Source organism: Fomitopsis serialis (genome assembly GCF_022376445.1).
Source record: "Fomitopsis serialis strain Sig1Antser10 chromosome Unknown B0H18scaffold_136, whole genome shotgun sequence".
NCBI lineage: Eukaryota > Fungi > Basidiomycota > Agaricomycetes > Polyporales > Fomitopsidaceae > Fomitopsis > Fomitopsis serialis.
In genome coordinates this window covers 87,343-111,617 of record NW_025955096.1, presented here as the reverse complement: position 1 = coordinate 111,617, position 24,275 = coordinate 87,343, and the positions used below count along the sequence as shown (strand labels likewise).

Below are 24,275 nucleotides of genomic sequence, written 5' to 3'. Positions count from 1 at the left end.
GGGATGTAAGCAACATTTGTAATAGTTGCTTTAACATGTTTCCCTTCAACGTGCACAACACCTTTGATGGTCCCTTCTCCATAAGCTGCAATCTTAGACTTGCCGGCTGTACCAAAAATCATGGGTTCCTCGTAAGGAGTATAGTCCCAAAAATCAGCCATGTCGTTGGTGATTGTCTTCGACGCACCAGAATCCATAATCCAGTCAGTCATTCTTCCAGAAGCGGAGTGACCCGCAGTATACCAGGAAGCAGTCATAGTATTAGCTGAAGACGACACGGAGGATTCTACAGTTACAACATTTGTGGAGTCTGAAGTAGTAGCAGCGTTGGAGGAACCAGAACCAGATTGTCCGTTACCATTGCCCTTGCCCTTATTCTTCCCTTTGCCTTTGCCCTTGTTGTCCTTTTTCCCCTTGCCGCCACCCTTATTTTGGGGGCGCAAATGCGGGTACTTTGTCCAACAATTCTCACTGCCGTGATTTCCACCGCAGTGACCACAGGGACCCGATGACTTGTGCTTGACCTGGGATGTCTTGGACGCAGACTGTCCCATACCAGACCGGCGGAGAGATTCTTCGGCAAGAATCTTCGACTGAACAGAGTCGACCTTGAGATCCTTGATGTTCTGCGTCGCCATGAGCGCAGAGATCATCGATTGATAGGATTCAGGCACCTTCGACAGAAGGAGAAGAGCCTGGGTCGATTCACCGAGAGTTATGCCACCAGCCGTAATCTCCTTAAGCGAGTAACCAGCTTGTTGATCTGATCCTGCAGAGGTTTGGAATCAGACATCTCCGGAGACTTGATCACCGACTGGAAGAGACTCCAGACGAATGCCGTGTCGGGTGTACCAAAGGCTGTCTTAAGGGCCGCCCACATTTCCTTAGCGGTCTTGAGTTCACCACTAGATCCCTCGAGCAAATGATGCATCGAGCGATCAGTCCGCATAAATAGAACACCCTGAGCACGGGCATTCTGTTTCTTGTACTCTGTGTCGGTAGTTACTGTTGCAATAACAGCGGGCCAGGCCTCTATGAATATTAAATAACCGCGCATAGCGGCAGACCAGTCAGCGTATTGAGACGCTGAAGAGAGCTTAGGGATATTGTCTGGCTTGACGTCACCCATGGTTGCGGATAAGAGGATAAATTCGCCTTGTGTGTCGGGCGAAGAAGGAGGTTCTGGTGTAAATAACTCGAAGGGTAATTCCTCCGGTTCAGGTGTTTGAGATCTCGACTCAGGGAGCGAGATTAAATGTTCAGGTTTTGGAGGTGACTCCGAAAATTCGTTGGCGAATAGGAAATTGTCTTGCCAAGCTTCGACAGCGATACCAGCTTTGAAGCCTCGAGGAAAATCACCAGATGGTGTGTGGTAACGGTTTGGACAATGAGTGTTATCACAGTTCCACCAGGTTTGATCGTCGTCTCTATAATGAGCGTCGCAAACCTCCTCGTAGTCGTATAGATGGTAGTGGTTTGAACAATCGTATGAGTCGTCTGACTCTTCGCCTGAAGAGACCTGAGTCTCTGCAAATGTCTCCTCTTGAGACGTTGCCACAGTTGTGATGCTTCACTGAAAAATATTCCAGGAACAAAGATAAAATTTGTGACGCGACTACAAATACTTGTCTACCCAAGCCAAGTGATTGCCCTTGTGCAAGTCCCCAACTTCCCTAGTAACCTTAGAAAGGTTCTTGCTAAGCTCCTTGAAGGAGATCTTCCCAATCAGCTCGCAGACAAGCTTGACGTCGTTGAGCGCGTCGTGCGACCACGAATGACCCTCTGTCTCAAAGTGAGAACAGACCCAATTGAACCGACGTCCAAAAGCGTTGAGGTTGTCGGTGAGTGACCAGCGAACAGTGTCGCGCAGCTTGTGGGTGAAGAGAGGGTGAAGGCGCTTCTGAACGGCGAAGAGACGCTTCGTGAGGATGGCGGCCTTCTCCGTCTGAGACTTCTTCTTGAAGTCGGCGTCAAACGGCTTAAGGGCTGTGATAGGAAGGGGAAGAGGTACGCCTTCGATGCGTGCGATAAGGGAAGCCTTGGCAGCTTCTTTGGCGGCGGTTTCAGCGGCAAGCGTAGCAGCGTACTCCGCACGTCGAGCTTCAAGGAGTGCCCTAGAGTCGTCTGCCTTCAACTGGAGCTCCTCAAGCTGCTGCTCAAGGGTCTTGCGACAGGACGCCTTCGGGGGACGAGAGGTGTCAGGGCGACGATAGGTGGGACGGCGAGGGCGCGGGGTAGGAGTGAGGATGATATCGATCTGGCGATCGATGGGTAGATGACCGTATAAACGCTGATGACGCTCAGCAACAGCGCTAGTGTCGGCGTCGCCTACGTCGTATCTCTCACGACGAGACGGTGGAAAAACTTCGTAATTGCTCTTGCGAGCTACCCTGGAAATGCGCTTGGACAAGGCTTTGGGCACTTGTCACAGAGCGGCTAAACAGTAGTCCAAATAAGGACAAAATATGCCAACTCACTCTTTCAAGAGTTGGGCTTTGGTTGCGCAAAAGGTACAGGTGATATAAACGATCAGAGCGCGGGGCTCATAACCTGTTGAAGTGAAAGAGGTTTAGAAGGGCTTGTTAGGCCAGTGGAAGTGAAGGACAGTAGAGTGGAGTGAATAGACCTATCCCAGAGGGAAGACTCTGATGCTAGGCAGGCAGAAGAGAGGAGAGATCGTTATCCATTAGGGGGGAATCACCCTAGTATATATACATGTCTGGGACTGATCACATGCTACATCAGTAAGCAGATCAGTAATCACTAAGTCCGAGTTTTAGGGAAATGAGTAAGCCTTAACTCCAGAGATAGGGATATGCATAAGCGTCCATGTGATCAAGGAATGTACTGGAAGGTCATGGAACATGCCGGAAGGGAGTGGAATGATCCAGAATAAGTCTGGAACAGTGTAGATCGGTCTGGAGCGAGTCACAAGATGAGTCCAGACAGAGTCCATCAAAAGAATGTATGTAATACTACATCGCAGAACACAAGTCCATATATGTACGTAACTGATAAGATAAGATAACACTGGAAAGTCGGAAGTTCAACATGGGTGGGTCCTGGCTACCCATCTTATTGGTTGAAAGGAACTCGCCGAAGACTCCGGACAAGTCTCCCAACGGCGCATTCTACACACAGTAACTCAGCAGTGAATCGCCGTCTGCTGCCCTGAGCGCAAGGCATTCCGCGCATCTATTTCCGTGCGGCAAGCTGCGCATCTCGAGATGCTGACCTCTCTACCATCCCAGATACGCAGAAGGACGTCAGCGACCTAAATAGCGCACGCGCGTGCAATGCACAGTCGGTGCAGTCAGCAAGTCACGTCTTGAGCGCAGCCATGCCCCGCGCGTCGTCCTCGGAGGAACTCAAACAGGCCAGGCATGCGTGCGGCCCATGGTCCGCGCCTCCCCGCGGGTGAGACGAGCCTGACATACAAGTACATATAGGCTCCCATGGATCCTGCATCTCGCGCGATCGTCCGAATCGCGCATCTGGATTCTGGACGTGCCGCCCCTCAGACTGCAGGCCTCGTGCACGCAATCTGCGGGCATGCAGTGAGACGTGCGGGGTGCGTTCCGTGGTCCGTAGCTAGTCGGCGTGAGGCCTGGGCCCACGTCAGCGAGGCAACCTGTAGATAGACGGAGGACGTGTGTGAAATGGCTGCGAGCCCGAGGGTTTATCTGATAACGACATCCTTGGCTCGGAGGAGGCGATATACGTCCGCATTAGAAGCGCGAGGTGGTACTCAGAACTGAATAGGGTGGTTGGTATTGTCGAGGATAACACCTGCAATGTAGCACGACCCACGGCCCTAAGTCAATAAGGATACCACATCAGTTGAGACATCCTCACGGAATCCGTCAAGACAGCCAAACCTCAATCGGTCGTCCCAACGTGGACCAGCCGGCCAATGCGAAGGCCGTCCGTCACCCAAAGAGCCCGACCCACGAACGCAGCGCCTGGGCACGCAGGCGACGAAACCATCCTTCCCTCGGACGCACGCACGTCCCGGCACCCAACAGAGCCGGAACACGAGCGAAGTGGATTCGTGGAGGTTCCTGTGATACATTGCCTATGCCGCGTCATCGAACACCACTCTAGAAACCCGCGAACATAACCTACGTGTATATTGACGTGGGCGTGGGCCCAAGGCCGCGGACGTCCAGTGCAACGACGGCACGGGGAGCCTGAGGGCTCCCGCGCCGGCAGAATATGTCAATTCGGAGCCTATCGGAGGGACGGGAGACTGGACGTGACCTGCGGAAGTAGGTTTGCGTGCGCGGATTTGAGTTCAGGTTCAGATGAGAGTTCTCGGATGTCTTTTCGAGTGAGAAGAGCTAGGGTAAATGGCAGTGGAAGACGGGGCGTGCCAGGAGTGCGGATGGATCACCTCACCGCGCGAGGTGAAGCGTGAGGTTCGCCTGGCAAAGTAGTTCGAAGTCTCGAAGCACCAGCCTTCGGCTTCCTCTCTTCGTTTTCTGAACATGGGCGCAGCAGCTCAGCCTAGAGAACCTCGCGCGTCCGAGATGGGAAAGCCTCCGAGTCGAGGTGAATCTCCGGGGAATACCCTACTGGGCCGCTCCCATCCCCTCCCGAGTCGCCTCCTAAGGGCGGGCGCGTACGCGCCACGCACCATCGCAGTCGAATCGCGCATCGTGCTTCTCGAGATTGGATCGCAGTTCAAGTTCAGCGAGCGGATGGGGGGTTAAGATTAGGGAGGAAGCGCGCCCGTCTGCTTCTAGATCCGTCTTCCCGCGTTCTCGCTTCTTGATGGGACGTGCGCCGCGGCTGGCTGGCCGATTGCATGCCACGACAAGACGGGTCGTGCGCCTATCCGGGCGTGAATATCAGAATAACGACAGAGGGTTCTGTGTCATGCCGCTGGCATAAGCGGGTGGTAATCCGGATGTGGCGGGCGACAAACGTTGACGTGTCGAAGTCGGGGATGTACAGCGCAAGAAACAGTGGAATTTCCGTGCTGTCACGGAGTGGCCTGCCGGGGCCCCTTCGCCCATCGCGTCTTCCTCAGGGCGGAGTGGACATGCTGAAGAGATCCTGACGATTCAATCTAGTGCAGGTTTCGTCAACGTCTCTCCTTCGACCTGCGCGTTCCAGAACAGGTTAGGATCATTCTTGCTGTCAGTAAAGCTCATGGACGACGCACCACTGCGCCGGCTGGACGCATCTGTCCGATCGAGGGACTCGCCGTCCGCTACGTAGAAGAGGCTAGAAGGCGCATCACGCTTCTCCTTAGCCCGGAATCCACGCCCCCAAGCTGCACTTCTCGGTAATGTCTACATATATTGGTGGGAAACACAGATGCCTGTGAGATTAGAATAGGGTGGTGCGCCACTAGCCCGGTGGCCATCCGGATGACGAGATGCAGAGATGCTGCGTCGAAGGCCGTGCACTAGTGGCCCTCCGTTCAGATCAGCGAGCCCCATGACGCATCATGCAAGCCACCACGTCGACTCGAGCGCCATGCAGACACTGCGGTCTTCGTCAAAGTCGAGAGCAGTGTCCCAACAGGATGGGAATGCCTGAGAGTCGCACGCTTCTCCATGGGCGACGTCCGAGTCGCCGAACACGCGGGAACAGATCTGGACGTCCTCGAGATGATGCACACGTCCGGATAGGCTGAAGTAGCTCGCGTGATGGGCCACCATCCGCCTCCAGTCGGCATAGAACGTCCAGAGGCAATCGATGATAGCGTCTTAATTGACGAAGCCCGGGAAGGCGGCCGGAGGAACGAGGCCACATCTGAGCGAAGAATCGCAGCCCGACGGGGATCGTCTCGGACTCGCGACATTCCACCGACTCGGAGACAAGACAAGGAAGGACACTAGCGAAGGGAACGGCCCATCAGAAACGCGGAGGTACTCGTGAGGGCGACGTACGAGATACGTAATGATCCTGCACAGCTGATCTTGCCAGTGGTGAGTAACGGCAACGGTTCTTCGCGGAAGGCGTGCGTAGCGAGCCTCATCAGAACGCTCGCCAAATAGTCTGCACGGGCTGGAGGCGCGCAGAAGTGTTTGCGAAAGGGGGGGCATGCCTTAGACCTGAATTGTACAAGACTTATGCGGGAGACCGCCCAGCACACCGGGCCGTCAACGAGACCGCACGTAGACACAGCATCTGCAGCGACGTACTTCGCGCAGGCCCGCGACGCATCGAGACATTCTGCCCAGATTCGCCAGAAAAACGCAGCAAGCATAACGACGAGATGTACGACCCTCTGCGGAACAAATACTCGGACAGGACAGTGGCTCCAAGGCTGCACGTCCGGCACCTGGGCGATATACTTTCTCAGATAGCAGCAGTAGTAAGAACAGAGCGCGACTCACTATGCCTAGAACGCCCCTGATGGGCTCCGAAGAAGTTTCAGGGCAGTATCGAGCTGTGTCCGAATTCGCGTCCACATCCAAGTCACAACCTGAACCACAAGCTCGAAGGCTCCCAACCGCGGGAGCCCGCTCGAGCTTCAAACCCAGGGCGTCCGCCCGCCGCCAGGCTCCAGCGGCTCAGACATATCGTACAACAGGCCCCAACGAACCAAGTCCGTAGCGGGGCCACCTTCTCAGTTCTGGAAGGCCGAGTCCGCGCCCTGCCGCGCGACTCGCCGGCCCGACGCGCATCAGCGCAAGGGAGCCGGCGACTCAGTAGTCAGTGCCCTGGGCAGTCCACGCCCGGAAGTTCAATACATGGTCGATGGTGAGCAGCCAGCGTACCGACGCACGGGCGCCCCGGCCCCGGGCAAACGTGCGGAGGCCCGCACCGCGCATCTCGCGACGGCAAGCGTGGACGCACTGGCAGAGTCTGATCGAACGCAGGGTCCGTGTTCGGCCACCCGTTCAATCGACGGGGCCCTTCGAAATCGCGCTGCGAGCCGGCCGGGGTCCAGGCGGGTTTCTCGAGTGCGTGCGTACGCCCAGACTCGGACGCGAGGGCTGGCTTCCCGTCGCCGGCGTCCTTGCGAGAGGAGGGGCGCACGCAGTGCTGCCGCGTGCGGGCCTGCGACCCAGCGCGGATGGGCCAGGGGCTGCTGGGGCCGGGGCGCGCGCAGACAGATGGGAGGACAGGCCAGTGCCGGTGGGGTCTCGGGGGATGCAGCCGCGGAATCGGCGTCGGCAGGAGACGGGCGCGTCCGGGTGGATTGGTGCGCTGGGCCCGTGTGTGCGGGCATGCGTTGCTGGGTGCGCGCGGAGACGTGTCCTGGAAATCGAATGGGTGTTCCGCGTCTGCGTGCGGCAGGCCAACGAGGCCCGCGGCGTCCTCGACCCTGCGCCCGTCTCGTCGCGCGTCCGGCCACCCAGCGCGCGCGCGGGTGTGCGTCCGAGCCCTCCACGGCCGCCCACACGCCCCGTAAGCTCGCGCCTCGCGCCTCTGGCTCGCAGCGTCCTCGGCGTCGAGTCGCCCAAATCTCGAGTCATGCGGTGTCCACTGTAATTGAGCGTCTGCGGCCTCGGGATTCACGCGCCATCCGTACGTGGGCGGCGGCGACTCACTGCATATGGTTCAGTCACCCCGACGTCGCAGTGCCGTGGGGGACGACACCGCAGGACGGGACCACGCACATGAAACGCGCCGTCCGGAGCCAGTTCGAAGTGTGCGCAGCTACGCCCGCCGCGGGACCCGAACAGTGTCCAGCGCAGGGTGCCATGACCCACCTGCATCAGCCCAGAACCCAGGGTGCCCGGCGGTGAGCCTGCGCGGACTCGAAGCGCATCCTGTAGCGCAAGCCGTGTCGTAACCACGAGGGGCTCTGGCTGATCTGGTCACGGACGATGCGCGGCGGCTGCTGTGGAGCCTGGGCGCGATGGCCCGTGCTGGGTAGGCAACTAGAATGGATCGCGGGGAGAGCGAATAGAGGTCGGCTGAGATGCACTGCTGTCGACGCGGCGACATCATACGACATACCTGCGCGCTCCCTGGCATCCGATGCACCGCAGGCGTGCGTAGACCCGTATCGCAGAGCGGGTGCAGTACTTGGCGCGGCCGAGGTAGGAGGTCGCAGTGAACTGTTTGGCCGGGCCTTGGAACTTGGAGCTTGGAGACTGGCGTGCGCGATGGGTGTACGCGGGTTTCGCTGGCCTACGATCTGCATGCCGTTCCAATCGGTGTCCCGGTACACGGCAAGCGCGTTGACCGAGAGGTGACGATGGAACCCTCGCGGTGGCCATCACCGAAGGCGGACAATCGCGCGCTGCACAGACTCCATCAGCGCATCAGTTCGACGAGGCCGGTTCAGGCAGGCGGAGAGATTGATGGAGCGACCGAAGGTTCGGGCTGGGTGCAGTTGCAGTGAGTGATGGGAGGGAGAAGAGAGGACGGGTGGCCGGGGCCCAGAGCGCGGACGATGGATCAGGCTGGCCCGCTGGGCTCGATACGCGGGTGCCCGATGCCGATTGGGATGGGCGATGGGCGTCCCCATCTGTTTTCCGTGTCTGGCACCGTGCATGGAAGGCTCCCGGAACAGCCCGCGCACAGACAACTGCCTGATCGCTCGACCGCCCGAGCCTCTGAGCGTCAAAGAAGCGCCCTGCAGCTCCGAGATCCCCTGGACGGATCCCGTTATTACGCGTCTCCACGCCGTATGCACGTCCCTCCACAGGAAATCCACCGCCGAACGCTCTGATGCTTCGTTCTTGCGTCTCCAGCGCGGCGACCGGCCCTCGACCCGACACAGCGGGCACCGTCCATTTGCGCGGGGCCAATAAGACTAGGCTAGCACTAGGCTGGCTGATGGCGGCATGTGGAGGCGTGGATGCACTCTGCAACGCTTGGAGCGCGGACCCACATGGCGGCGGACGCGGTAGCGAGAACCGTTGTGCCGCTTTGGAGACCGGTGGCGGCGGGCGCGGTGCGCTGGTGGCGGTGGCGCGCCTCACAGATCTCGATCGGTGCTGCGGCAGCCACTCCGTCACATCGATCCTCACTTGCTTGGCCCGCCGGGTACGAGTACACTGGACCGCAAGGCGTTCGCATGTATGTGTGGCCCCGCTGGGCTATGTATCCAGTCGACGGACACTCTCGCTATAGATCGCAGCCTAGAAGCGGCCACGAAAAAAACTCGCTGCTACGTCTCTACTGGTACCGATCCCAGCATCAGCAAACCACTCGAACCTTCACTCGCAGCCTCCTCACGATCCACAGCGCCCAAGAACACCCGTTCATCCCCCGTGAGAAGCCGCGCCGACGAGCAGGTGGTGGGCGCTGTGTCTCGCTCCAGCCCGGGCTCTTCTCGCAGTGCTCCTGACGACGGTGCTCGTCAGCCAGTGATAGATTGCACGGACGCAGAACGGGTGCGCCGTCCGAGCTGCAGTCTGCGCGCGCCGCGGCGAAGAGCGGTTCGTTCCAGATCCCTGCCAGGGGAGCCGTCTCGTCTGTGGAGGATCGGCACCGCCGGACTGGCCCGTGGCGCGCAGGGCGGTGCGACGGCAGGCCCCCACACAAGTCAAGTCGCGCTGAACACACGCATCCTAAGTCCTACCTCCCAACCTACCGTCAGCATCAGCATTACTCGATAACCAATCTCTGACAGCCCGCCCGCACAGAGATCCCGCATCGCAAATCCCCAGCCCGCAAGCGCTCCTCCCCCTCCAGGTTCTCCCGCTACACCGTCTCGTCTCGCCCATTTCGGATTCTGGACCTCGCCGTCCGGACTTCTACCTGGAAACACGCGCGCAGCCCGGTCCCCAGTGGAAACCGCGCGTCGTCTCAATCGCGGCCGAGGGAGGACGCTCTGAAGCCGCAAATATGGCTGAAGCTAAACGTTGAGGGGTGGCAGCGGGCGCTGCTGATCCGCGCCGCAGCCACCGCCTGGCCGATGCGTTCGGAGAACGCACCCCTTCTGTGTCTGTGTGTCTGTGTCTCTGTCTATTTGTGTATCCGCGTCCGTGCGATAGGTAGGCTGATCTGAGAACTTCGAGTTTGACGATCTGCGTGACTGCTGGCAGTCGGTGGGGGGTCCGGGCGGGATGGACTCGGACTCAGGAGCGCGGCGGGCCGGGCGAGGGTGAGGGGGGTGAGGGTTCGACGCAGCGAGCTAAGTAGTAGTAGGAGGGGTGGACTTGAATGGGCAGGGGAGCGGTTGGTACGGTTTGGTTTCGGCGCGCTGGAAGGGGACGTACTAGTACTAGCATACTTTGATGTCGTACCTAGGAACGAATGAACGAAATCGCTGGTGTCTCGAAACTGCCGTTCAACGAGTCCGTGCGCAAACGTGTCGGCGATGCCCTCGCGGAAACGATATGTTCCTGCTCTGCGCGACAGACAACCTGAGAGTGATACAGTATTATTCCTGGAGCGCCGAGCCGTTGGTGCACTCAAGCGACAGCCTGACAGCTGGTGCCGAATGAGCCATGCATGCACTACTACGTCTGTCCCGAGCGCGCGAGACTGGACAGACTGCGGTCATGGCCATCTGCAGGGCTGCTGCCACGGCTCCACACATCCGTGAAGCTTGTACACTCCCTCGTCCACGTCCGCGTTCAGAGTGAGCAGACAGAGGTGCGATGGCATACGGGTGCGCCCACCGGCACTGGTACTTCATCGACAGACTCCCCGCGTCCAGAACACAGCAGCGCACGCACCGGCATCGTACAGATCCGTGCTGAGGGCACGTCCTCAGCTCGGACGGCCCAGATCTCCCGAGTCGTCGATGCACAGACGTGCGTGTGGTCTGACCGCGAGTGGCGCGACACAGCGTGTCTCCCGCGCGCACGGCCGTCGTCCAAGTTGGCAGATGGGCCAGGGGAGATAGCCTCCGCGTCTCGGCCGACCTGCCACCCATCCCAAGTCAAGTCTGAGCCGAGCCACCTGTCCCCGTAACATCGTGCCAAGTGTGTCAGCGCCAGCGGCGTCGTTACGGAACCAACGGCACCTCCAAGTCGACAGCCCGCAACGGGGTCCCTGTCAGCGGATCCATCCGCGTTAGCCTCGTTCTGGGATCCGGGGCGGACCCAACGAGACAGCGCGAGTCCGCGGGGGCTGCAGGCACTTGAAGCAGTATAGCGGCGGAGCCTGTACCCTCACGGCATCTCCCAACGCATGCCCGTGCCAGTCTGCCACCCGCAGCCCTCTGCATTCCCCCTCGCCTGTTCGGTTGTTCGTCAGACGGGGACGGAGCACCCCGGGCGCACGGCGAGTTGGTAGCCTCGCCGGGGATCAGCCTGCCGCGGTGCTGTCCCTGTCCCATGCACTCCAGGGGATCCGGGTCCGGAGATGCGGCAGACAGACAGGCGGCGACTATCGCGCGCTGGGGATCAGTGCCCAGCGCCGGCCTATTCAGTCGTGCAGGAGCCCGCGACATTTTCTGGGCGTGCGGGTGCCGCGGAGTATCATCTTGTGTCTGTGTGAGGTGTCTGGTGCGTCGCCCGCGGAATCGGGCCGGCGGGCGAGCCTGAGCAGCGATGACATACCGAGCTGTGCAAGCGTGCATGCAGAGAGAGGCCTTCTCGGACGGACTTGAAGGACGGCACGCAGTTTTGGAGGGGTCCCCTCGGAGCTCGCGTCATCGCGGCTGGGTCGAGCCTCGTCTAACCAATGTGCCTGCAGAGATAGAGGTGGAGGTGGCAGTACGTTGAGCACGGGTGTCCGCGAGCGAACTTGGACCTACGTCACGGCCGTCCGTCCTCCCCGAGCGTATCTGCCAACTGCACTCAGGATGTGGCGTCCGCATCCATGTTCAGGCCCCATAAGATTTTTCCGCGAAGCACGGCGACGCACTGGCAAGATGCCAGTGCACGAGCCCGTCATCGTCATGCGGAGGGCGATGCGCACGTACATTGGCACGCCACGGCCGCTCCTCCCGTCCGACAACTCGAGAGCAACGCCAGCACGCAGTGTCCTGCAGGCGGCCGCTGTCCACGCGTCAGAGGGGTCTATAGCACGAGAGGCGATGCACCGACGCAGGTCCGTCCACTCCGCGAGCCGTGGCGGTGAGTAGCGGCCCCGACCTTGCGTGCACAGCCACCGCGCCTCCGCGCGCCGCTCCCAACCTGTGCTCCCAAGCTCGCGGCCCGAGCGTGGACTTCCCTTTCCGGCCAGCGCGCCGTGCACAAACCCAGCGAACGACGGTCGCTACGCAGTGCTTTGGGAGCCCGGGCGGTGGCTGTGTCGTGCGCATTGTGCTTGCTCCCTCGCCAGTACTACCTACTCCGAGTCCGCGCGCCACTAGATTATCACTGCCACCCTCGAAGATGTGAGGTGAGCTCCATTCCTGCTACGTCGCGGAGGCTCCTCCTGTCCGACTGCTTCTCATGCAGCTGTTCGTCGATGGGCACATCCTGGACAAACGGCGAAACAAAAATAGAACCGTTTGTGAACATTCGAGCGAGCGCTCGCGAGCCGCGGTGCCGACGCAGCGCTTCCTCGATAGACGCAGACCGTACTCCAGCATCCCGATAGATCCCGCGAGTTTCTGCGGCATGCAGCCGTAGACAGAGTGCCGACACCGGTCCGCGCCGTGTCGTCGCTGCCACCGCCTGGCCAAGCCCGAGATCGAAGCCAAGATGCGCGCGGGGTCAGTGGCCGTAACCCGAGGGGCGGCCGCCGTTCACGCTCAAGTTGCTCAGTTCGTCCGCCCGCGGGTGATCCATATACACGAGGCTCGCAGGTCGGGCGCGTCCACGGCGAGCGCCGGGCCATAACGGGCAGCGACAGCGAGGATCCCGTCTCCGGATATGGGCTTCAATGCCTCTGGCTCTCGATCTCGCGTGACCGGGCTTTGTGGCGGATACCCGGCGAGCGTGGGCGGCGACGGCCGGTGGGAGGTCTGATGGCTCCGCATCCGCATCACCCGTCAGAGTAGTCCCAGCCTCTGGGCTTCGGGTTGACGTCGACGTCGACGCGGCTTCGTCTTCGAGGCGGAATCCGCGCGTCTGGGCCTTCTCCCGCACCTTGTTCGCGTTCGCGTTCCCCGCCTGCGCCGCGATTGACTCGCCGCGGCACCCCAGCCTTGGCCAGTTCTGACGCAGAGACAGCTCGCATCGAAGCCCCGGCGTCTCCCGCCGCTCCCGCGCGCCGTCACTGGCAGCGAGCCACGCGGCTCTCGCGTTGCCCCCGTCGGCCCTCCTCGTGGGCTGGCACAGACGTCGGCGCGACGATTGCGGCGGCGGGTGATGTGGCTTCGGGCTAGATTCGGCCTTCGCACTCGTCGATCGCGCTTGTGGCGCAGACAGCATCCGAGCCAGAGATGGGAGGCGCATTGCCCTTTCGGGCAGCGCCCAATGACAGCACGTCCCGCGACGGCCAACCCAATCGCTGCTCCGTCTGCCCGGGCCCATCGATCAGCGCGGCACCGAGCGTCTGCGCTGTGTCCGTCCGGATTGGCTGGGTGCGCCCGCGTGCTCGCCGTCCTGAATTTCATTTAGAGCGGACGGGCGGTTGCGTCATCAGTAGCGGATTGGTTCCCGGGAATAGGCCTGGTGATTGGCTGTCAAGGGAGGACCAATGGGCGGCCAGAGAGCCCAAGGAGGGCGCGTCCCTGCTAAGAACGGTAGCGTGGGTCTGAAACGGTCTTTCCAGGCAGGACGCGCCCTATCTGCATCCACCACGAATTCGTCGGATGGCGCAGCAGTGTCATAGGTGATGTGTAGCAGGGCGAGAAGGGCCGGCATGCCCTGTTTCGCTGGTCAGAAACCGTCGACGCGTCCTGCAATTAATCAAAGACGAGAACACGTCGGAGCCAGTTGCGCGGGCCTTATGTGGGATTCCGTGCTCAATGCGCGCGCGGGCGACCTGAATTTGCGAATGGGATGAAGGATCTGTTTGTTGGCGAAGGGCGGGGCCTCGGGCTGTATGTGCTGTCGTGCGCAAGACCAGGAGCGACGTCAGTCAGATGCCAGTTTAGCCTTTGACAATGGGCTGGCAGACGGCACGCACCAGATGGGCCAGATGTGGCGAGCAGTGGACGGAATCACTGGCCAACCGCATCACGCGTCCCTGCTCGGTGACACCGAGTGCTATCAGCACGGATAAGTTCGCTCCTGTTGCGTATGCGCCTCGCGTGGAGTTGGCGTGCCCTGCAGGACAGCCTAAGGCCATCATTGGCTGAGAGCATAGGAGAGCTGGCGCACCGCGAAAACCATAACAGCCCCCGCTGATTCGCTCGTGCCCAGCAGCATCAGAGGCTCCCGCCGCTGGGATCTCGAACCAACGGCGCGCGAACGCGAAGCGACGTCGAGCTAGCCGCCCACGATAGGCGCTGCCCTTCCCCATTTCGTCCATGCCGACGTCGCCCTGCGCGGGCGCCTGGGCGCGTCCGGATCCCATCACGCTCAGACTCGAGTTGGCAGCGGCTGCGGCGTACGTACTCGACCGCGACAGCATCGTCTGCGGTACGTCAACGCGCATGCGCGGGCGAGATCGCCCTCCGCGCGCCGGCGTCGCCAAGATCGCGGTTGCGTCGGGATCGCCAGCTGCTCGCGGTCGGCACGGCCGCCGGGTCGTCCGAGGCGTCAGACCTGCCCGCCGCGGTCGCGTCCCCCACCAGCCCGCCGCACCGCTCCTGCGCCTCCCGCGGCCGTCCGTCCAATCCGGCAAGACCCGCGCCCACGACGTCGTGCGCAGGCATTAGCGACGCGACGCTACTACTACAGGGGAACGCCCCCGCAATCTATCAGCTCGTCATGAGCGGAGGAGCCTACGCGTGATACCACATAGTACCGGGCCACCAATTTGTGGCTGCTCTGGCCGCCGAACGAGGCGGGCGGCGGGGCCGGGATGGCCGGGGCGGGCTGCGATTGGCGGAGGCGATTCAATTTCGGGTGGGAAAGCACAGGCGCGCTCGCGGGACGCCCAGATGGTGGGCGAGATGTGCTAAATCGGAGGTGGCGAACCGAGATGCGCGGAGCTGCCTTTTATGGATGCATCGTCGAGATTATATCGCCGGAGAGCGGCTGCCGGTGCTGATTGGCTCGTGCGGGGCGCAGCCTGGATGGCTCGGTGCGCGTACGTAGAGTAGAGCGGCGACTGCCTACGGCTATGGGCATGGCGGGCGGGCGTGGTGAGCAGGATTTGTCGTGCTGACTGACCCGGGCGACGGTGCTGTGCAGCGTTAACGGTAGCTGTTTTTTTGGTTGTCGTTGTCATTGTTGTTGTTCTGTGGGACGTTGACACAGGGCGAGCGATGGCGGTGTTGCTAGAAGCGACGATCCATGTGTTTTTGTGGGTTCATACGTCGTCGGAGTGGTACAATGCGCTACAGCTGTATTGTCTGCGAGAAGAACAAGGACACAAATTGGGAGCACTGCAACGGGTGCGTACGAAAGCCGCGTGCATCGCCTGTTACGACATGGGGCGCGTTCTGGCTGGCGAAGTGGCTGTCACGGTGCAGGTCGCGAGCTCTGGAACAGGGCTGGGGAGGACGAATTTCGATATGATGCCCGCGTCGATGAGTGGGAGAGCCCGCGGTGTGGCGTCCTGATTCGGGGAGAGGAGGTGCGAAGAAGCCGAAGCGTCGTGCATTGGACGGCGTGGGTGGGCATTCCCTCGCGCGGGTGGCCCGCGAAGGCTGCACACGCAGGTGGCTGCAGGAGGAGGTTGCCGGCCTCGGACACCGAACCAGCAGTGCAGGCGCCGGGCGGGCCGGACCGGGCGCGGACCAATGGGGGGCGGCCGCGGGCGTGTCGGTTGGTCGCAATAAATGCAGGCGTGGGAACAATGTAATAATGACGGCTCGGCTGCGCGGCGAACTCCGCGCGCGCTAGTGAGATACACACGCACGATCTGCGGGTGCAATAGACTAAATGGCCTCCTCCGTCACCGTGCGCCGCTCCCCGTGCACTGGGAGGGCAGCCTGTGTCTACGTGGACAGAGCATGAGCGCTATGGGGCGAATGGGCGGGGTATGGGCGGTGTGCACGCGTTGCTGGGACCGCTGGCAGGCCCGTCGCGTGTGTGGCTCGGGGTGGCTGGCGGGGGGCCGGTGGGCTGGGATGGGCCCAAGGGCGGGCGAGATGAAACGCCCCCCGATCTGGAGGAGATGGGATCTTGGGTGCATCTTCTGTGCGCGTTGCTTCTGGCGAAGTGGCGAGTGGCACCCGCGCGAGTGGGCTGGATCAGATCACGCCTTTATTTAATGCTCGCCCGGAGATCCTCCCTTCCCGTCCTCGCGTCTATCGCGATTCGCTCCGCCTCTCTTCCAGTCTTCGCGCGCATCCCAGCTCCCTCCCATCCTTGCCCTCGTATATATACGCCCGCCCGACAGCCCAGACACTCGCCCTCCCCGCCCCCGCCCCACCCGAGCTCGCCCCCCATGTCCGCCTCGAGCTCCTCCCGCATCTTCGCCCAGCATGTCCGCGTCTCGTCCACCGACGAGCTCTCCTACGACCCCTCCTCCCGCGGCGAAATAAACGAGACCATCCACACCATCGTCACCGGCCGCAAGTGCTGGAAGACCATGAAAGGCAAGGGCGAGGTCGTCTGGCCGCCCTTTCTCGAGCTGGCCCTCGTCGAAGGTGCGTGCCTATTCCCCGGTCCACCGGTATATGCATATACGCGTGGTATTGACCGCATATGGTCTGCTGGCATAGGTCTGGAGAAGTACCAGCCCGTCGAGAGCCGGACAACACGCGCGTTTGGCCGCTTCCCGATGCGGAACAAGTTCATCTCGGACTACATCTTCAACAAGACCGGCAAGCGGCGCACTCCAAAACAGGTCGGCAGTCGTCTCCAGCAGCTGCGCGACACCGCCGAGGGCAAGCGAAGTGCGTCCCGCCCTCATCATTGTTCGACAAGGACATCACTGACGCGAACATCGATCCACAGTACTGCAGCAGCTGTCGAGCAGGCACATCGCAATGATGCAGCCAAAGTCAGAACCCGTCCCTGACATCTCCGCCGCCTCCGACGCCGTCGCACCACCGCCAGGCCCGCCCGTCAACTACATGACCATCGACATCGTCCCCGACACGCCTGGCAGCGGCTACCCCTCGCCCGCACTGTCGCCGCTCGCTGGCCCGTCCACGGGCCCGCAGGCCCCGCGCCCGATGCGCGCCATCGACCCGACGGTGACGTTCATCTCGCGCACCGCGCTGCAGGCGTACGCAAGTGTGCGCGTCGTGCGCGACGGCCGGACGGTCTGGGCCGAGAAGACCGCGCTCACCTTCCGCGACTCGAGCGTCGTCCCTGCGCCGGTGTACCCCGCCCAGATGGAGTGCACGCTCCTGTACAGCACGGAGGTCGTGCCCGGCTTTTGGGGCCATCTATGCGAGTGCGGTGGTGAGTGTCGTTTCCCGGATGGGTTTGGTGTGCCTTGTGTGCGAGCGCTGGCGTCTGATGATTTTTCTTCCCCTGTTGTTTCAGATCCTTCGCAGTATGCCATCTACCAGGATATCGTTCGGCTGCCGAATGGCACTGACGCTGCCGCGGCCACCACTCAGGCAGGGACGCCCCCTCCCGAGGACATCCTCCTGTCGACTGTGTATCGCTTCAGCATGCACTCGGCATCCTCCCCTCCCCTCTCTCCGTCGACGTCTAGCGTCGACGCGCTGAGCTACTCGCACGAGTCTAGTGTGAGTCAGCTACCTCCATATATTCCGGAGGCAATGCTGACTGACATGCTCTGATTTCTCGATGCTCCTCAATGCGAATTACCTGGTCCTTCCGCGCCGTCTTACGCCCTCCTTCACCCGTTGCTTCTCCCTTCTCCATCCTATCGCTACGACACCCTCTTCGATGTCCACCACTTCAATATACCTGATCCACACAGCCCGAAATCGGCTCCGACTATGGCGAGCTCCTCCCCTCCCTGCCCATGCTCTACACTCCCTCCTCGCACACCTCCCAACCGCACTCGCACGCTCACTCGCACGCCGCACACCACCACCCCCACACGCCCTCGCCGCTCCAAACGCACACCCACTCCCTCCCGCCGCTGCACAACCTCCCGCACCTGCCCTCGCCCGCGCACCCCCACGCACACTCGCCGCCGCAGATGTCCGTCCACCACTCCCACTCGCTCCCGCAGATCCGCGCGCCGACGGGCTCGCCCGCGACGCCCGGCCTCATCCACCGGCACGAGGAGGGCTACGCGAGCCTCCCGCCGAGCCCGCTCGACCTGACGTTCCCCGCGGGTGTGCAGGCCGCGCAGACGACGCTGCCCAGCCTCGCGTCCCTGCAAACCGTCCCGCCGATCGGAGGCGGGATGTGCGGAGGGGCGGGGTATGCCGGCTATGGCCAGGCGGCGGTGTACGACGGGATGTCTTATGTGAGCCGTCGCTGAGCTGTGCGCGTTGTCGGTGGAGTGCTGACGAGGACCCGTTGCAGACGTTTGACCCATCGAACACCTACGCGGGGCTCTAGGCTGCCTGCGCTCGTCGGCTGCCAGCGCCACTCGTGGTACGGCCCGTCCTCGCCATCGCCGACGTCCATTATATATTATCGCTCGTCAGCTGTTCGTCCTCCCGCGCCTCGACGTCGGCGCCCTCTTGAACACCCTACGCTACTTAATCGCCACCATGGAACCTCGCATCTCGCTCATCTGCCTCCCGCCGCGCCTCTGTACAAAAGCTGTACCGGATACTCGTGTAATCTCCGCGCCCCGCCTCAGTGCCCGCACGCCCGCCCAACGTTATTTGTGTTCCGTGCCCATCCCCTGTTGCCCCATCTGCCGTCTCACACGCCATTGACGTTCCAGTTCGCTTATCCTTAGACCGCCGGAGTCGGACCGCAGTGTTGTTACTATTGTCAAGCCCATCTTCCATCTTTAAAAGTGTGCATAGTCCCTTCTCTCTCTTCGTTACTACACCCTTGCATCGCTGTTGTTGTCTGTTGCCTCCTCTCTCTCTCGCTGCCCGTCCTGTCGTGTACCACACTCTTGCATCGCATCATGCAACCCGTGTATATACCTCGCACTGCCTTCTTCTGCTTAGCCGCCGCCGTACTGTCCTGCCCCTCCTTAATCCCATTGTAGTCCACCTTGTACCGCCGCGCCGCGCCAGCGGGGCGCCCGTTCCTTCGATCCAAGTTATTGGCTTCATTATCCAGACGCCCCTGTTATTGCCATCGGTGTTGTCGCTAGCATCCCAGAGGCCCGCCCGCTTCGCATCCCGTATCGTATCGCTTGTACTACTCGTACTGGACACATCGAGATTAATCGGATCAGACAGTTATTGCATCTTGTGCACCACACGAGTCCGTCTCCGTCTCCATCTCCATCTCCATCTCCCGTGCACAACCCGGCAAACCCTCATCTCCGCACCACATTGCACCCTCAGGAGCGTTCTCCCTCCCGCGTAGCATCGTCCGCCGCGGAGATCCCGCTATCAGCATGGCTTGAGCATGGCTAGTGATTAGTCCCTGGCGACCCGGCTCCAAGCCCGGACGCCCGTTCTCGGCGGATGTCCTCGTAGGTACCACTCCCAAGCCCGCGACCCACGAGCGTAACTTACAACTTGTACTACTACTCTACGTCACCCGACACGCGCCCCGCCCACCTCTCCCACCGTCGCTCTTCTAGCCCCCGTGCGCTGGCCTTCTAGCCCTCCGCGCTGGCATGCCCGGCACGCGCGGCCGGGCGCTGTATGCTGTATGCTGCATGGACGGACCTCGCGCCGAGGCGGGGGTACTAACACGGTATGCTTGATCCAGTCGTCGGTCGTGTTTGTTGTATAGAGCGCAGGCTGAGCTTGGGACGGGGCTGACCGACTCGGACAAGGACAAGGACACCCGACGTGCGTCCGGGCCTAGGCCCACGCCGATCGCGGGTCGCCCGTCGATGGATCTCAGTTCGCGCTTCAAGCTGAGTACGGAGTAGAGTTGGCGTTCGCGCCGGGGAGGACGTGGGGATGAGCATGAGCACGGACGCGGAGGCACAGGGGATCGGGCGGTCGGCGTGCTGCGAGGGGTCGGGACGGGAGCTCCGGCAGCCGCGAGGGTGGATGGCGTCGCGGTAGATGACCGTGAGACGGACGTGGCTGGTCCCCCCGCGGAGCACAGACTTGTAGCTCGACCCCGTTGAGATACTGCGTCGGTCGTGATCAGGGATCGGTGCGCGTCGAGCGCGTCGCGGACCTGGCTCACGTCCGAAGTCGCTGGACACAGATGACGCACGAGTCTCACTGCTCCAAACCAAGCGTCCGCGTCAAAGGCCACCGACGACAACGTGACTCACCGAACGCGGCCGTCTCTCGCGGCCCAGCAGGCAACACTGCACGGCCCCAGTACGCACTCGCCCGCCAGCGCGTCGTCCCACGCGCCCATCCATCCCCCCGGGGCCTCCCCATCCCCTCTCGCCCAGCCCACACCTTCTAGCGTCCACCGTCCAGCCCAGCGCGCGTGGGAGCCGCAGCCCACGATCCCGCGTGCTTCTCCAGGTACCCACGCGCACGGTCCCGGACACTGTACCGCGCACGTATACGTATACGCCGTCGCCTGCCAGTGCGCCGGGCCCAGCGGGATCTCGCTTCCATTATCCCGGCCCCATCGCAGCCTCGCACTCGGGGGCCCATCTGCATCGCGAGCCCCATCTCGCCCCTCGCATCTCGTCGCCCCGCCCGCCCGCTCGGTGGCACCCGATATGAATAGCTTGTCGGCGTGCTTCGAGATGGACAAAGTCGGACACCGCGCTGGCTCTCCGCGCTTCCTCCCTCTCGCTCGCGCGCGGGGCCCTCTCTGTGGCAAGATACCGACGCAGGGTTCGAGTGGGCAACACGCGCCTCCGCGGCCTCCCCGCGCGCGCGGTCCCCAACAACGTGAGGGCCGCCGCCGGCACTTGCAGCCGCACAGAACATCAGCGCGACCCTGCAGGGCCTGCCCAGGGATAGTGCGCCTCGTGCGTCGTCAGCGAGAACGGCGCAGGCTCAGGCTCAGGTTCCGGCGGCACGTCACGGCGCGAGCTTCTGAATCGTCTGGGCTTCCCTCCGAGTCCGGGCGGATCACGCTACTTCATTAAGAGTCTCGTAATGGTACGCGTCGCCGGGTACGGCCTGCGCCCTGCGTACTGTCCGCGTTTGGTGCGTCGTTCGCCGTAAGTTCACAGAAGCGGGACGGCCACGGGGTGCGCTGAGGTTCGAAGGACCCGGACGTACGCGCGACCCTCGGCTGCCAGTGGCCCGGCGGCCTGGGCGACGCGTGCCGTCCGAGGCGGCAGCCCGGGAGAGGCCTGCAGCTGAGGGCCGTGGGCTGGGTGGGTGGGTGCCGGAACCGAGTATCTAGTATCGAGGGCGGATGGCGAGCGTGCGGCTCGGACCGTCAGCAGCAGTGGCGTACGCGTCGACCACCACCACGGAGCGGGCGAGGGCGAGGGCGAGGGGGCGATTTGCGACGAGACGAACTCAACTTGGAGCGCACGCGGCCGAAACGGGCAGGAAGCGCGCCGCATCCGGCTTCATTGCGCGCACGCCCCCGGAACGCACGAAGCAGCAGTAGAAGCAGAAGCAGAAGCAGAGGCCTGCCCGTGCCAGTGGCTCGAACAAGCAGGAGAAGCGCGAGGGTGGCCGAGCGAAGCCGCAGGCGCGCCGGCGATAGTGCACGCAGGGCCGCGCGGACGGGCGGGGCGTCGAGTGCGAGGCGGGTGTGGATGTGGGTGGGATGCCCCGACGCGGACGCGGGGTGTGGATGCGCTGGTCCTGGATGGTCGAGGGCGTTGAGGCGAGGGAGGGCGATCGTCCTGCCCAGGGCCAGGGGAACTTGGGCAGATGTGACACGGTGCGTTCGAGTTGGCAGAAGGACCTGGTGTTGCATATGCATGTGGCGCAGCGCCGAGGGGGACGTCTGTCCCGCCGACTCGTCTTGCGCCGTACCTGGGAGTGGGTCTGTCGTGTCAGTGGGTGATGGTTCTGTTCGTGTCTCACGAGGTCGCGTTGGTAAGCCTAAGTCACTACTGGCTCGAGTGCAGGACGGAACAAGGAGGCATCAATGTCTTGACCCGACGTCGCACAACAACTCGTCCAGCGCCGTCCCAGTGCGATACACAACAACCTATCGCTTGGAATTCAACGGGGAGTAAGTTCGTAAGATCGCCATGTAAGTAGAGAGATGCGGCGCGTCGAGAACAATGTGTCCTGCCGTGATGTGATCACTCGGCAGCGCGACCTTGCAGAACGTGATTCAAAACAATCTCAATCGGAGAACAAGGTCCAGAGGCGTACTAACAGTGGAGGCGCCAGAAATACAACACGGCACCCCACACTCACAGGCGTGCCGGGCACGTCCTTCCCGGCGGAGCCTCCGCACCACATACGCACCGTCCTGTGGCCCGTTCAGGCAGGCAAGGGCGGGTGTAGTATCGCGATAAGTACGACGCGCAGTCGAGAAGTGCGGTTGTGGGCCAGCGGCAGGCGAAGACTCATCAGCGCGCGCATATTACGGAAGTGCAGATGTATGGGTGGCCAGTGGCACCCGCGCACCGGGCACACGAGCACCCCAGCTGCGACTCGGACGCGGCGACTCGTCCGTCTCTACTAGGCTGCATTCGCCAGTCCACCCGTGGCCCCAGACGCCAGTACACGGCTGCCAAACTGACGCGGCAGAAGTCAGGCGGCGTGGCGCGCAGAAAACATCAAGACGCAGCAAGGGGTAGCAGATCGGAAGATCTCATACACAAGGCCCCCGGGGGAGGGGGGGTGGGGACCCCCTGGATGGGCGGTTTCGAAATTACCTACCGATAATCCGAAAAAACCTGTTACCCTCCCCAACTCTGACCTCGATGAAGAAATTTCCGCACTTCTGTAGAACAAATTTGCTGTGGGGCGGATATTGACCGGGACCCACAGTGCTCACGCGCAGCGCAACCAACACCACCGGAGACCCAACGGAGACTGTAGAGACCGTCTCCTCCCCCTTTGGGCAGCATGTGAATGCGCGCTTGTCGCGTTATTCAGTGTTCAAACTTCAATGTTCAATGGTCTGCCATATGTCTGCTGCCCATGTGAGTCCTACCTTCACAGTTTTTGAATCTCTACTGAGTACATATTGATGTAGGGAGGCAAAAATGTGATATGGGTAAGGCATTGCTAGGCTATTCCCGTTACGAGTACCCATGCGCGAGCGCCGCGGCAATTGCAAGACCCAGCGCTGCAGACTTGCCTTGTCCATGGGCCGCGGTGAGGGTGACCGTTGAGCGCTGAGCTCCGAGTCAGTGTCTTCTCCGCAATCGCATCAACGAACGTGAGAATCGCCTGCGCTTGGTTGAGAGTTTTAGAGAGCTTGACCAGTTCGCCAACAGACTTCGTATCTGCAAGACTATCCTAGAGCGCCTTCAGCTCGGACGTGGCCTTGCCCTTCCCGTGTTCCTCCTCGATGGACTTGATGTCCTTGCCACGGGATATAGGGAGGACGTTCAGCTCGTCATTCAAGATGAGACAGTCGTCGCAGGAGCCAAGGGAGAGGATGGAGTGTTCATTGAAGCACACAACCACAGTATTATACACGGACATTCGGTACCAGGCATGGACGTCCTGCGTGCAGACGAGGAAAGTTGCGACAGCGTACTCAAGACGCACACAATTACGCTCGATGAAACTTGTTGCCAAGGTCGCAGTGTTGTGCGACACGTCGAACGTGCTCATACTACATCCGCCGGGAGTCACCTGCCAGTGCAGACGGTCAAGGTGCCCCGCGCGCGCCCGGATGGCCGAGTCCATCTCGGAGGGCACCCTCAAGCTTAAAAAGACCGCGCTGCTAGACCCCGAGCTTGTACTAGTTGCAGACTCGGCGAGTCAGTTGTTAGACGCGTCACAAGATACGTTGGAACGGCGAGTGGCACGCGATCGCATGAATGCGATTGGCGCCCGACCCGATGCCCGACGGAACCCGCTGTACCTCACTCCGTCGCCACAGGGCGGGTGAACAAGTATGGCTTAGACTATATATGGCTCCACATGTACGTAGCGTACGGAGGGTAAACATGGAGAATAAAAAAAAAAAAAAAAAAAAAGCTTAAAAAGACAGTGTGGTGCACGACGAGGAGGTCGTGATGATTGAGACCGATAGTATGTGTTATCGTACTGCATTCTGTGGCCTGTATGCCTGCCCTCGTTAGCGATGCAGGTTCACGTTGTCTACGATGTTGGTGACGTGACGGTCCCTCGAACTGAACTAGCTGACCTTCACGGCGTTGACTCGCGTCGGACGAGGATCAGCGAGACTTGTGGGAAGTAGTCAGTCGTGGCTTAGTTGTGCATGTCTGTCGGTTGGCACCACGAACACAGTGTACAGCCCTTCAAGTTCTGCAGTGTCGAGCTCTGCAACTTTGACCAGCTGTCGTGGTACCAATACCACTGCGAAGCTCGTGGACCCGGGCTGTACGCAACACTCAGCGCGCTC

General features: G+C 61.5%; 5 protein-coding genes across 5 annotated transcripts; 3 read left to right on the top strand and 2 right to left on the bottom strand.

The window, feature by feature from the left end:
• Positions 1–5,292: 5,292 nt before the first annotated feature.
• On the bottom strand, positions 5,293–6,491 carry B0H18DRAFT_96447 (uncharacterized protein). The gene is made up of 3 exons (XM_048043189.1): positions 6,351–6,491; positions 5,901–6,295; positions 5,293–5,845 (listed from the first exon to the last, which is right to left on the bottom strand). The coding sequence occupies exons 2-3, from the start codon at positions 6,218–6,220 to the stop codon at positions 5,506–5,508; spliced, it is 660 nt and encodes a 219-aa protein (XP_047887176.1). The 5' UTR covers positions 6,221–6,295; positions 6,351–6,491; the 3' UTR covers positions 5,293–5,505.
• A 42-nt stretch (positions 6,492–6,533) lies between these two features.
• On the top strand, positions 6,534–8,012 carry B0H18DRAFT_96536 (uncharacterized protein). Its single transcript, XM_048043252.1, has one exon. The coding sequence runs from the start codon at positions 6,708–6,710 to the stop codon at positions 7,707–7,709; it is 1,002 nt and encodes a 333-aa protein (XP_047887175.1). The 5' UTR covers positions 6,534–6,707; the 3' UTR covers positions 7,710–8,012.
• Positions 8,013–8,817: 805 nt separating this feature from the next.
• B0H18DRAFT_96538 (uncharacterized protein) lies at positions 8,818–10,087 on the top strand. Its single transcript, XM_048043256.1, has 3 exons — positions 8,818–9,509; positions 9,561–9,911; positions 9,963–10,087. Exons 1-2 carry the CDS (start codon positions 8,994–8,996, stop codon positions 9,750–9,752), a joined length of 708 nt encoding a protein of 235 aa, XP_047887174.1. The 5' UTR covers positions 8,818–8,993; the 3' UTR covers positions 9,753–9,911; positions 9,963–10,087.
• Positions 10,088–16,263: 6,176 nt separating this feature from the next.
• On the top strand, positions 16,264–18,311 carry B0H18DRAFT_959316 (uncharacterized protein; the record flags this gene model as incomplete). Its single annotated transcript, XM_048042801.1, has 6 exons — positions 16,264–16,465; positions 16,541–16,714; positions 16,776–17,228; positions 17,313–17,521; positions 17,719–18,216; positions 18,276–18,311. 6 exons carry the CDS (start codon positions 16,264–16,266, stop codon positions 18,309–18,311), a joined length of 1,572 nt encoding a protein of 523 aa, XP_047887173.1.
• Positions 18,312–23,197: 4,886 nt separating this feature from the next.
• B0H18DRAFT_1124901 (uncharacterized protein) lies at positions 23,198–23,593 on the bottom strand (the record flags this gene model as incomplete). Its single annotated transcript, XM_048034922.1, has 1 exon — positions 23,198–23,593. The coding sequence occupies one exon, from the start codon at positions 23,591–23,593 to the stop codon at positions 23,198–23,200; it is 396 nt and encodes a 131-aa protein (XP_047887172.1).
• Between the last annotated feature and the right edge of the window lie 682 nt (positions 23,594–24,275).